This window comes from Ambystoma mexicanum, chromosome 3p (assembly GCF_040938575.1).
Source record: "Ambystoma mexicanum isolate Mex_15411 chromosome 3p, UKY_AmexF1_1, whole genome shotgun sequence".
In the NCBI taxonomy this organism is placed as follows: domain Eukaryota; kingdom Metazoa; phylum Chordata; class Amphibia; order Caudata; family Ambystomatidae; genus Ambystoma; species Ambystoma mexicanum.
Window position 1 is genome coordinate 589,885,403 of NC_090925.1, and position 13,657 is coordinate 589,899,059.

The window sequence follows — 13,657 nt, forward strand, 5'->3', positions numbered from 1 at the left end:
GCATTATTTTATCTACTAATTGTTTCAGTGTGGTGCTAGGGAACACCTTCACTGTGGGCCGCAGCGCATGAATCCACTCTTTGATGACTTACCTCTTTCACCACTGAGGGTGGCCCGACTTCACCGGCGTGAACAGTCCGATGGATGTCATTCTTCACAGCTTCCTGGGAAAGGAAACATACACAATTACCTTATTATATATCTTCAAAAGGACAATTGCCCAAAAAGGAACTCAAACATCGTACAGTACCTTCTAACTTAAAGAATATTCCACCTAATCATGGAAGTCTAGTCCTGCTCGTTAATGATGGGCTGCCAGATAAAAATGGCAAGTAAATGCATGTTTGTCCCAGTGTGTGGATTTATTTATTTTTTAATGGGGGGTTCCCCCAATCCCCTGTTTATTTTTAATAGCTAAACCCCAAAAAACATACAAATAAAAAAAAACACATTTGATTTTTTATTTATTTATTTTTTGACATTTTTGTTTTCGACTTTTTGCAGTCGACATTATAACTGCACACCCACAGGGCCACAACACATATCAACGCAAATGAATGTGTGTGGGTGGGCCTCATGTTGATGCTGTGTTACTATGTTGATCCAGCTCACTGCTGCAGTTTGTATAGGCAGCAGGTACTCTGGTGGATCTGAAACAGAGGGGGAGGGGATTTGATGAGACGGAAGGTGCAAGATAAGTTTGTTGTGTTGGTGCACGCAGACTGGGACTACCCCGAGCACTATGTGTTGATCTATTTCTAGTTGTTAATTCCCCGGATCACAGAGGCATTTGTATCCATAGTCGAGCCTTGTGTGCCTGTGGTGCTAGGATGCATTGTTGGACGGTATCCGGTCATTGCATCGATAACCAAAGCATCAACAGCCAAACCATCTAAAAAAAAGAATCTAAAAAAGCCTCTAATGCATTTTTTGTAGATGGTAAAGGGTTTAATTTAATAAAAATGGGTTTTAAAGGTTAGAAAAAGAGGGTTTGGGGGAAGACCCCCCATTAAAACATTTTTAAAAATGCTTTAAATGCTTTTTTTAGATGCTTTTTTTAGATGGTATGGCATTAGATGCTTTGGCTGTCGATGGAATGACTATAAACCCATTGGACGCATGTAGTTGGTTATAGAAGCGCAGTTCTGTGTTTTAAGTCTTGATGAGCGAATCTTTAACATGCCGCGTGGAAGCGGCGTGTTGTTTCCCTTCAAAAAGCGAACAAACCAAAATGACCTCCAGCTTTTCAAGTTTGTTGTAGATAATGGCGCAGATTCACAACCAAGTTACTATGAGTAATTCTGGGGGAGGGACGATTAGTAAAGGGTTGAGTGGTAGTAACCCCTGAATCACTCTAATCTTTTCACGAGTAAGTTAGAAGTAAGTCACAGTTACCCCTGCTAACTCCTTTTGTGAATCAGACAGCCTCTCACCATGAGTAAATCAAGAGTAGGTCAGGGTTACTATTGTTAAATTCTTTGTAAATGAGCCCCAGTGTGTGGTGCGCAGCAGTTTGTAACGCCAAATGATGGAGGGTTATACAAGTACCCACCCAGCTGTGTTTTGGTGTTTATCAGCCCTTCTACTTAATGTACTGCAAACAATATCATACTGTTTGTAGGTATTTGGTTAATAGACAAGGATATAGTACATTATTAAAATTTGTATTCCAAATCCTGAAGAGCAAACAATAAAATAATGTTATGGTGTTCAATCTGTCTGTTTTGCATAAAACTTGGAAATCATTAGGTGGCCATACCAATAAATCTGAAAAACCCACTTTTCGTCCAATACACTGTGCATAAATAAACCCAATGAGAAATGCTATTTACACAATCATGTAAAGTGTAGGGGGAGGGATTCATGGATCTTGCATGAGGCAGTAATACTACACTGATGGTAAGAACAGCCCCCGGGAGCTTAGAATTCATAAACATTGGGAGACATCATTCATATATAGAGTGACTGATGTCACAAACATTTTATCCTCGCATCCCAATTCTTAGGCTCCCCCAAAGAGTACATATGGCTCATGATTCCAAACACTTTAATATTAGGGTGTGATTGTTTTGAAAAATGAAATCAGCACAAAACCAGTGCACACTATGTACTTAGTGATTGACCTATAGAACCCATTTACCACCGCCACATTTGTCAAATATAAAGATCTATGGATCTGTGGTTTTTCTTATGTTCCCAAAGTAGCCTTTGATTTTATGTAAAGCAGTCAGGGACCCTAATTGATGCTATTTGTCCCATTTCCACTAGGGATATTTCGAAAGAGGTACAGTAGGAGTGTGCTGGACTTGTAATGGTAACCTATCAGAAAATAATGTATATATTTATTCTAGATTTTGATAATGGGGTTTGTTCTGTAAGGAAAATATAAAGTACTTGTTATTACTACACTATCCTTCCAGATATCATACCAATTGGTGTAAAAGAATAAACAGTAACGCACATACCAGACAACTGTACACTAGAAAGGTAGCTCTCTCTAACTTAATCCCCCATGTGTAGTGCAAATAGCGGTTGATAGTTGAGGCAGTTCCTTCCTGGCTGGAGGAGACCTTGTGTGGGGACAGATCACACCTTGCGCATATGATTATCCTGTAGAGTAGAGCTCTTCCGTATCGGTTGAAGGACAGCCACTGAAGATAAATACTGCAGACCTGTTTTTGCATTGGCATCATTTGTTAGGTCTGGCACAATGCGTTCCTAGGAGCTTGAACACTGAGCAGTACCTATGTGAGATATATTTATGGGCCCTGATAATACAGGGAGCTCCTCGCACCCCCGCTCAATCAGACTTTCCACACCATGATACCTGTACGTTCTATCTAGCCCTATGAGTCTGTGACTCATCTAGAACCAGTGAATCTCTCTGCCTTTAGCAATGTTATGCCAAGAATCAGGCCGATGTATAGAAAGAATATATTTGTATTAATTATTTACTATTCACACTGCTTTACATGACATGTCACATTCTCCATGGCACCAAAACAAATATTGAATACAAATATTTCACTTTTTGGGGAATAAACAGTAACAAAAGATCTAGGATTCAACCACATGTGCCTTTTTGCTTTCCAGTCCCCAGCAAATAGAACACAGGACAAATGAACATTTCAAAATGTCTGTCACACACAAAAATCCCTGAATGCCAAAATGATACAGTTCCTTAAAACATAAAAAAATATTAACTACACCATAGACTTTGCATGAGGTTCACTTTTCACAAAGTTTAATTTAATTAAAATACCACTCTTTACTATTGCCAAAAATGAAATTAAACATGTGCAGCGCTCTTTATTTTAATCTTTATTACAATGTTGTAGCACGACAAACCTTTCAAAACAAAAAATGTCATTTATTTGTGTAGAAAACCTTTTTCATCCCCATTCTCCAATGCCAAATCTCTCTTCTCTCGGGGAACACTTTGTCACTCTCTATAGAAAGTGTGCTTTTCAAATCAGGGACTTTATTCAGTTGAACTTTGGGAAGACCCTCTTTCTGTCCCAGCACAAACACCCAGTTATTCAGTTAATCATATGGGACCCCTCTGGCTTAATGCAGGGTTCAGGGGAATCAGAAAGCAGTATGAAATGTTGTTTTTATGTACCCCTTCTTTTAGGTAGTTTGGGGTTGGCAAAAACAATTGGAATACCTGATTACTTTATAGGCTGTAGTATTTTATTCACATTGGAAGCAACGTTGTTGATTTTGAACTTCGACAAAATGTCTCTGTGCAATTGGGGCATATGGGAACTAATAAACGTATGGACTCAAGCAGATCCCCGCAAGACTAGGTTTAGTTGGACAAGTATGTTGGACAAGTTAACTTAATCATCTCTAGGTATGCACATAGAAAGGGACCCAGGTCATCTTTCAGGTACAGGACAGGAATGTGGTCAAAAATCCAACATCAGTTATCGATATTCTCTAGTCTCCCTTCCTTGGCCGGCCTCCTTTGGTCAAGGATCGCCAGCCGCTGTCTGTTTTTGTGGTTAGCGGTTCCATCCCGATGATTTCAGTCAATACTTCCCATTCATTTCCCAGGCAGTTCTCCTTGAGTTCCCTTTTGTGTCCCCTTATGAATCTTTTACTAAAAATGTCTACATTATCATATGCTAACTTATTGGTCATGGGTTTTGATTGGACAATTATTTCCCATCCCCTTCATCAAGGGGATGGATTGTTTTCTGTGACTGGCCTCTTCAGTTTACCAAGACCAAATTGGGAGGGGATCCGTCCACCCACTTATTTGTTTACACATTCCAGTTGTTGCACTTAAAAGGTCATGGCAGCTATTGCGAATTAATGCTAAAGCATAATAATATTTAGATGACTAAAAGGGTCTGCCCATGCCAGTTCTGATGAAGTGTCTCATCACAGCACGATGCTGCACGTGCAAATGAATTATTTTGGTGATTAATTAAAAAATGATAGCAACCATCAACATGCAATTTTCTAATGCAGACATCTAATTTATTAAGCTATCACCTCCCCAAATTGCCTCTTTTTGATATTTTCTGAGATCTAAAAACACAATTTAGGTTGTAGCTCTTGTTCCCAAGGTCGAGTTATTATGAAAGTTGTAACAACAGAAAGGCCTTTTTATAATCTTTAGAGTGATCTCTGGGTTATTTTCCTGAGAAACTCAACAAAGTATGATTCTGAATGTAAAGCTATGGCAAAAGAATTACAGCATATTTTAACTTCAATGGCACATTAGGTTTCATTTCTTTAAACTGAACATGAGCTCTGGACATCTGCTTTCTTTGTTTACTCTGCCAGCCATAAAGCCCATCAACATTCTTGCACAGTCAAGGGCTGGGCATAATAGATGCTAAAGGGATCTTATCTCTCTGACCAGATGGGTCTCTAGCAACATGTGACAGTCTTGACCGCAGACCATCCCCCCAGTCAGCCCTGAGAAAGACCACACAATTTCTTGAATTTTGGGGATTTTACAGAGTTCAACCCATTAAGAGCTGCCATTATTTACCCAGATGTCATGACTCCACCCCAATAAAAGCCTCAGTCCAGCACAGGTTTTTTTAAACATTTTGTTTTATCTTATTGGGCATGTATACGTTGCTTATATATCAAGAAAGTGTTTCAAAGTGCCATAAGGTGAAAGGGAGAGGGAGCAAGGGAACAAATAAACAGTCAAAATGACAAGTAATAAATCATAAAACAACAGTTGTCCTACTAGGCCTAGTGACATTCAGAGCGTGCAAGTGCAGAGAAAGAGACAGGGGAGAGGGTGAAAGGGTAAGTGCTGGGGGGTATCCAAGGAGGGGGGAGTGCCAGGGGTGCATGTTGGAAGGCAACAGGTAATTGCAAGCGCAGAGCTATCACAGATGAAAGGAGAGGTCAACCACCCACCAGGCAAGTGCAGGCCTGAGACAACACCCAGGCATGTGAAGGCCCATGGCCAGTGCAGGGCGGACTGATGCTGCTGGTGATTGGGTGGATGGCCAAGACCCTATTAGACTCTTGAGGGACCAGGCCTCCAATCTCAGTGACTGTGGGGATGGTTAGCATGGGAGCGAGAGGAGGAAGGAGGAGGAGAAGAAAAAAGTCTTGAGTAGATTTAGAGGAGGGAGCCAGCCGAGGAGAGAGATCTGCCCCCACCTCTCTGCTTGGAGAAGCATTTCACCACAAAGGAGTTGGAGCAAGAGGATTGAAGGGATCTTGAAGGAGAGTATTTAGTAAGAGAGAGCAGCAGATAGCACAGTTCCAGGCCCTTATGGATGATGCAGAGAGTCTTGAATGTAATTCTTGCAGCAAGCGGGACCCACTGGAGAGATATTAGGGCTGGAGAGATACGGTCCCAGGGCTTGAGGCCAAAGATAAGTCTCACAGCCCGATTCTGGATTAGTTGAAGAGGGCGGAGGGAAGAAAGAGGAAGGTAAATGAAGAGGCATATGCAGTATTCCAGCCGGGAGAGGACCATGGCTCTAGAGACATTGAGCTTCTGGGGAAAGGGGAGGAAAGGGAGAATGCTTCTGACGAGGAAAAGTTGAAAGTGGGACTTCTTGGCAAGGTCCAAGATGTGAGGAGGGAAGGAGAGAGCTGGCTCTTCAAAAGAGATGTTCAGATAAAGGGGAAAGGCAGAGCTCCTCCTTTAGGTCTGTATGGGGAACTGAACAGAAACTGATGTTTTCAAATGTTGCTATTCCTTTTTCTCATGAGGCCTTTTAATATCTCCCATCATGGCATCAAAGTCCATTGTACATTAGGACACATATTTTCCATGACTGTGCTGGAGAATGATTTTCTCACGTGTTCATTCTTCTTAAGCTGCAAACTCACTGCTTTCCATGTTAACTGTTTGTGTTTGTAAAGTTATCCTTTATTATTTGCTCTCTGTGTCAGCAAAGTTATACTTAAAACATGCATTGCCTATTATGGAAAGTAGGCCTCTGGTTTTGAGCTTTGACAATTGCATGCAAAGCCCATTGTGTACTCTTAATTTTCAATGTGCACAGCATTTTGATGTGTGTCAGTTGCGAGTGAAATGCTGCATTTTGTCTGTCAGACAACAAGTGCCTTTCCAATTCCCTTCTGCAGCCTAGTTTCATTTTTCACGGGTTCCTTGCTTCAATTGCAAAAGTACGTACATTTGAATTCACCAGGCACATTGACAGGGTTGACGTTTTTGATGCTGGCTTTTCAGTCTCTCAGGGTGCCTTCCCCTGACAGTAAGGTATTTCTGCACATTTTCAGCCTAACATGGCCTTTAAGTTCATTTGATCCTGGGGCTGCCATTAAACACCACACCTAGTAACCGACAGGAGATACCGCAAATTTAAAATTGCAGTGTTTCTGGTCTACCCATCCTATTTCCCTGCGCCAATTCCCTTTCTTCCTATGTTAGTATATCTGCAGCAGCCTTTTAGGGCCGAGGGATGGAGCTGCCAGCTTCATGGGGCACTTTACATAATCCAGACTTCTCCTTTTAACTTTCCTGCTCATCATTTCACCATGAAGAAAGGCTTGCAGGCTTTCAGCATCGTTCTGAAACTGGCCACATACCAGGGTACGGGTGGCAGGTTAGAGGGATTCCATTTTGGCACGTGCTGTGTACAGCGTGCAATAGGAGTTTGGGGCTTGTGAGAGAAGCTGGGGTAGATGTAATTGAGAAATGACCAGGGATTCTGGCTCCTGCCGCAATCACATGGCATATGCTTGACAAATGTGGTCCTATGCCCCTTTGGGTAAAAATTCCAACTGGCCACCAAACAAAGCACCTAATTAAGCGTGAAATTGGAGTGGAACTCAGCCTGCCAACCTACATACTAAGAAAGTTGAAAGGAGTGCCTGGGGTCTTCATATCTCAAAGCCGCTGTTTCTCCGACGCAAATGGTGTTTCCTTCGATAAGCCTTAGCCCCTAGCTTTTGGTAATGAGTGGGAGTCTCCAGAGTTACCCCTTCACACAGCTGCTGACTCCCAGATCCTTGTGGCACATAGGGGAAAATGTATCTATTTGAAAGAGAGACAGACAGGGCGGGCAGGCAGACAAGGTCTGACAGTGGCATGTGAGAAAGTGAAATGGCACCTGTCTGCAAGAGGCTGGTGGTAGAAGCTGGGTGATGCACCAGGTTGTAAGTCTAACTTCTTTTGCATCATGATGGTGTTCCTGCCTTTTTGCATGCCTTGCTGTGCCATGTTATTAATTGATCTGCTATATGTGGCTTACGGGTTGTCTGCCCATCGGGGTCTCTGATTGCTCCCTGCACTAATTTTCTCAGATTCTACATTCCAACCCACGCACGCATGTCAAATGAGCACACCGCCCAACAGGCATCCAACATCAGAACACAACACCTCTACAACCCACTTGCATACCAAACCCCAAGCCAATGCATCCCAGCACCACACAGGTGCACAAGGCTCCCCTTCCGACATAAACACCTCTATGCTCATGACACAGAACACCTAGAAACGGACCCCCATGACGACCTCAGCGTTCTTCAGGTCAAGATATCAGGAAAGCTACCTTGCAATGTCCTCTCTCTCTCGCCTGTAATCTCCCACACTCTCTTCTCTTTCAGAGCCAATAGAGCTCCAGGTGGCCATGCAAAAGGCAGTGGTATAAATCCCATTACGATACCACCACACAACAATATTTACTGTATACAAACAATTGAACTGTACATTTAACAATTTCTAAAAAGAGCCAGTTTAGAGCGTCAGTTCAATTACATATCCTTTACATGTCCCGCCCACCTCCCCCTATATGGACAATGCATCCTCAGTGTGACGGCGACATTGCAGCACGAGACAAGATGACAATGCATGTCTCCAAAGAGCAGGCGCGTTCCCACCTACGGGGATCCCTCCGCCAAGGCTTCGCTCAGTCTGCTTTTAAGAACAAAATGGAGCGGGCACCACCGGAAACAATTTAAGCAAAATATATCCTGACCAAGGGTAGTATTGGGCGCAAGCCATGACCACAGTGTGCAGTGCACGGTCCTGTCTGGCATGAAGGAGTGCCAGAACACTTTGAGAATGTTAGTGCCTTTGCTGACTGTAGCAAATGTTGCTTATGCTGAGAGGTGGCACACAGTGATTTGCAACAGCTGCTTAGGAGGCGGATGCAGCAAGAAGATGCTGCAGTTCAGTCTGGTGAAGCCATAATACAATATATTGCAGAACTGTTAAGAAGGATCAAGTGGCATATGTGTGGTACCTTTGCAATGAATCTGTTGTAGGTATTACTACTAGGGTGCTGAGAGAGTGAGAGAGAGAGAGAGTGTGAGAGAGAGTGAGTGAGAGAGAGTGAGTGAGAGTGGGAGAGAGTGAGTGAGAGTGGGAGAGAGTGAGAGAGAGTGAGAGAGAGAGAGAGAGAGAGAGAGAGAGAGAAAAAAGAAAAAAAAACACGATAACGCTGCTGCCCATCCGCAAGTGGAGGGTCTGGATAGGTTTTGTTTTTACGATAAATACTCACACATGACTATTTCCATTAAAAACAAAATATAATACAAAATGCATGGGAATTTAAATATTATAGGGATTTTGTACCTTTATAATTTCCATAACTGGTGGTTGGGTTTCTGGGCATTACGTGCGGTACCAGAGAAAACGGTGCAAACGTAAGTGCGGTTTGGGGGTGTGGGAGTATGTGGACTCAGTGTTTGGGGGCGAAACCACTTGGGGTGGGGCCAGGTGTGTGACGAGGAGGGAAATAGCCCAGTGCACAAGCAGAGAGACCGCAATCACAGACCCACAGGGTAGGTGCAGGTGACCAGGGAGGAACGGGGATGGTTATTGGCAGATTTTGTCTTTGTTCCTGGCCGCCTGAATGGCTGGCCCCTCTCCTGTGGGTGCTAATGATTGTTATATCTTCACAACCCTTATAAAACCTTTCTCTCTTGCCTATTTCTTCCTCAAATTAATTCTTTCAAAATCACCTTCCAAATTCACAGCTGCCCAGTGTTGTCCAGTAGGTAATTCAACAGCTACCTCACAGCAACGCTTCAGGCTAGGGAATACTCTTGATGTAAATTAACTCCAGGTAAGGAAGTCTACCAGGATAACATCACCATGCCTATGATGAGATCGCTGTATGCAAAGAACAGGCTGAGAATGTCGCCATTAAACACGCTACTATTTAAATGGCGGGTAATTGATTAGGAACGCTGTAATGTGTGCGCTCTTCATAGGGAAGACACTTTGCACTTTTTTGTTTATATGCCCTTAGCATCTGGGACTTAGAAACAAACTACTAAAACTTCTCTTGTTTTAATATTAGCCGACGACATGAAGCATTGCTATCGTCCAGGAGCACAGCTGATAACTTGGTGATTTTTGAATTTGCGACTTACATTTATCGTGCTTCGCTGCTTAGAAACAAGTTTCTCAGAACCAACCAGATGATATGAGTGTTGGTACATCAACGTCAATGTGCCACTGGACCCTTTGAGTGCAACTATTTGTTGTGGTACAATGACCCACACTGGATGATGTGTTTTTGATGGAGTTTTTATTGTGGAGTATTTAGCTTTTACCATGTATTTATATATTTATGTATTTATTGTGATAGTTGTTTTGCAGACACTTTTCATTGCTATGCCAAAATAAAAGTATTTGATGATAAGCTAATACAATTATTAACGCCCACCCCTAACCTACCAAATATATCTAGTAATCAACATCAGGAATAGTGAACTGGTAATTACGTTGTTCACTGGGGACCATAAGAACAGGTTTTCAATCACAGACCCCAAAGTGTATCAAATTGTGGATCATTTTCCTTCAACAGGCAAATTAGGAAGTGCCTAGAAAAGTTCTATCCCCACGACTAAGCGCTACAGAAAATTGCTAAATTTACATTCAGATTTACGATCAAGGCATTGACATTTCCAAGAGCCTCCCTTGAATAAAATCTACATTAGTGTACGCTAATTTGTTTGTGTATTTTGGCTAATTTCTAGGGTGCTGTGTGCGCCAAGAAGCTACTTCTGGGTGTAGCAGTTTCATTGCCGCACTGACCTCTTGAATGCTGGGATAGTAAGACATTCATTCAAGTCAATCACAGGCACAGCGTGATGCACCAGCCCTCAAAGAAAATATACACTCGACGGTGTGATAAATCGAGGCAAGGGTTCCAATGGTAGAGTTAGAGTTGGACAGGCAGTGCCAGGGCAAGCAGGATCTATGCCCAAACTGGCCGGCAGAACAGCGGTCTATACATGAATCATGAACGCTACGTGGTACCTCAGTGTCCTTTGTGAGTAAGCGAGGGAGCGAGAGAGGTCACCTTACAAGACAACCTTGAACAGGTGAAACCCAATGTCACAGCAGTAGGACTAGTCATGGCATATTGGTGGGGACCTGTCTGGGGATCTGTGGGAGGGGCTCTGGAAGGGGTCATGGCTAGCTCTCGGTGAATCCCTGCAGTTGTATTATCAATATCCCTGTGTCCCACTAGGCCTTTCTGGCCTGTTCTGACATCCCCACCCTTCTCTGGCGCCCTCTAATGGAGCACTTCAAGATTTCAGACCGTAGGTGCAGATACATCCAGGCTAGATGTATTGGCGCGAGAGCAAGCGGTCGTTGGGTTAACTGGTGTGGATGAAATGGTCTTGTTCTGAAGGGGCGGAGCCAAGAGGCACAGCTGCCTCTTTTTCTAAACTTCCCTTTGGGTACATTTAGAGAAGAGTAGAGCTTTAGAATTGCTGGAAATGTCTACATCAGAAACCTCTTTGTCTGGACCCAACTATCACGTGACATTCTTCTTGCCAACTAATGGTTTTCCATAGCACGTTTACCAGAACCTTCTGGAGCTCCTGCTAAGAAATCTGAGAATGGGTATGCTCTCGCTTCCCCTTTCCCATTCAAGTGGACAAAGGTGTATAACTCGACCTTTTTCAGAAAGCCATCTCTGCCCGTAGCACGCGTTCATTGGCTCAAAATGGCAGGTGAATGTATCCTCTTTTAGTTGTTGCAACACGAGGCAACAGTCTCAGACTTCGATGCCCTTCTCATGGCAGAGAAGTAGGCACAGCTTCACTATTCAATGGGGGGCCTGCGTCTCTCCCAACGCTGCCATGTAGAAGATACAGAGAACGAACATGTGGGTGCTCGGTAAGGCTTGGAATAAGGTATGCTTTGAGCAATGTATCCAATTAGATTGCAATCATGAATAACAATGTGCAAGGATAATTTTAGACATTACAGGCCACTTAATGGCCAACGTGTCCCTTTGGAACCAGTTGTGCCCTTGACCTTTTTAACGTCATCGGAAATAGTGCAAACCTTTGACGTCTGAGTAAAAGTCCTCGCCTGTGCACAGCACAGAAACAGGGACGTTTTGGGGCAGGTCCAGAGCCATGGCTGTAGGTAAGAATTCAATACATGTAAAAGTAAGAAGCTTGGGGTACAGCAGAAATGACTGGCATCTTACGGTAGCTGAATGGCGTATGTGCATGTTGCAGAGGTCTAATGAAAGGTGTGCATCAAAGCAGAGTCAAGCTGCCTTGCCTGCAAGGTCAATAAAACAAGTACTGCTGCGTAATGGCATCTATTCATTTGAGAACCAAGAGATGACTCAATATAGAGTAGTAGCATAGAAGCCTGTGTACACAGGCCAAAGTGTGGGTTTACATTAACACAGTATGACCACTATATATCCCAAGGCGACAGCTCCCTCTAGTGGTGACAACTAGTGAAGCTACTGCATCAGATGAACATACAGGACAAACATACATCTGGCCTTTTATTATATTGTTAGTTTATATGTGCTAATAAAACTGTCAATATTAAATGTATAAATAGGCATAGACGAGCCTGGAGTCATTTCTTCTCAGGAAGACTTCTCCCTTGTGGGGTACCCCAGAGGTCACCACAGTTCTCAGTGTTTTATCTGGCACCAATATTCCACTTCTTGGGACTGTCTATATATATTCATACATTTGCAGACCACATGCAATTGCGAACACAGAAGAGGGGTCTTTTGTCCATTGGCAGAACACTCAATAGCACAAAAGAGGGGATGACAAAGAGTCGCTCACAGATTAATGGCAGCAAATCTGAGATCATTTTGCAAAGAAAAAAAATGACTGATCACTTTGCAGCCCATATCCTACCTTTAATGAGGGAGGTCCCCCTGCCAGTTAAAAAGGGTAAGGAACTTAGGGGTGTTTCTTGATCTAGGGCAAATTGTTGCACTAACTCCCAATTAATGCTCCCAATTAAGACATCCAATCCTCTTTGTTCATTCTTACAGAAGTAGTGCTCAGCTAATACAGCACTTTTCTTACAAAGAGCCTGCTACTGCGGTTTTTGTTGTTTGACGGTGCTGTGAGCAACGGGTTTATCAATTACACATCTTAATTTAGAAATCTCAGAAAGATGAAAGGCTGAGTCTACTCTACAAGGACTTAAACCCTGAAAGAGTAACACAAATCTCAGCAGTGAACGGTTCAGTCACTGAGCTATCTCAGCGGCTAAACTACTCCCGCCTATCAGACTCCCATGATGCCCATTATTCCTAGGTTTACATTCAGAATCTAGATTCCACTGGTAAGCCCTGCATGCAAGGATTACTCATACGCCCCAGGAAGGAATCTACAATCAACTCAGAAACACTTAGCTGTATGCCCTAAATTTAAGGGAGTTACGTAACAGTGCAGCGCTTTCGGGGTCTTGGCAGCAAGGCTATGGGAGTCTCGCTGAGAAATCTCTCCAGTCCCAAATATTAATAGGTTTATACAGGAAGCTTTTGCAACAATATCTGCACTGACAGAACAGCCCAAAAAAAGACATTTACAACTGACCTGTGCAAAGAAGAGATTTTTCACTAGTCAAATGGTGCAAATGACCACCCCAAATTGACTGCCACTGTGTCAAATCTGCACCCAATAGAAAACGTGGGCTACACAGGGAAGGAATTGGGCCGGGACGAGATGGAGCTGCTCTCTGTCAAAAACTGTCTTGCCAGAACGCTGTTCTGTGTAGACACAACGTCCAAACCCCCCCAGGTTGAGAAAGCTCTTTGCCCCTAACTGCCGTATCCCGTGGGGGCAGTTGAGCAGCACACGTTTTCACAGACTGCATCAGTAAGTGGTCTGTTGCTGAACAGCCCAAACTTAATGATATTGTCCAAAGTTGCATATATGTGGCATGCTTTGCACATATTTTACT

At 43.2% G+C, this 13,657-nt stretch overlaps 1 protein-coding gene across 1 annotated transcript in view; it reads right to left on the reverse strand.

The window, feature by feature from the left end:
• LOC138580641 (adenosine deaminase-like) overlaps window positions 1-13,657 on the reverse strand; it is a 540,146-nt gene that overhangs the window by 60,160 nt on the left and 466,329 nt on the right. Inside the window, exon 7 of the mRNA XM_069651342.1 lies at window positions 93-164. Within this exon, the coding sequence (XP_069507443.1) occupies window positions 93-164 (72 nt within the window). The remainder of the gene's footprint in view (window positions 1-92; window positions 165-13,657) is intronic.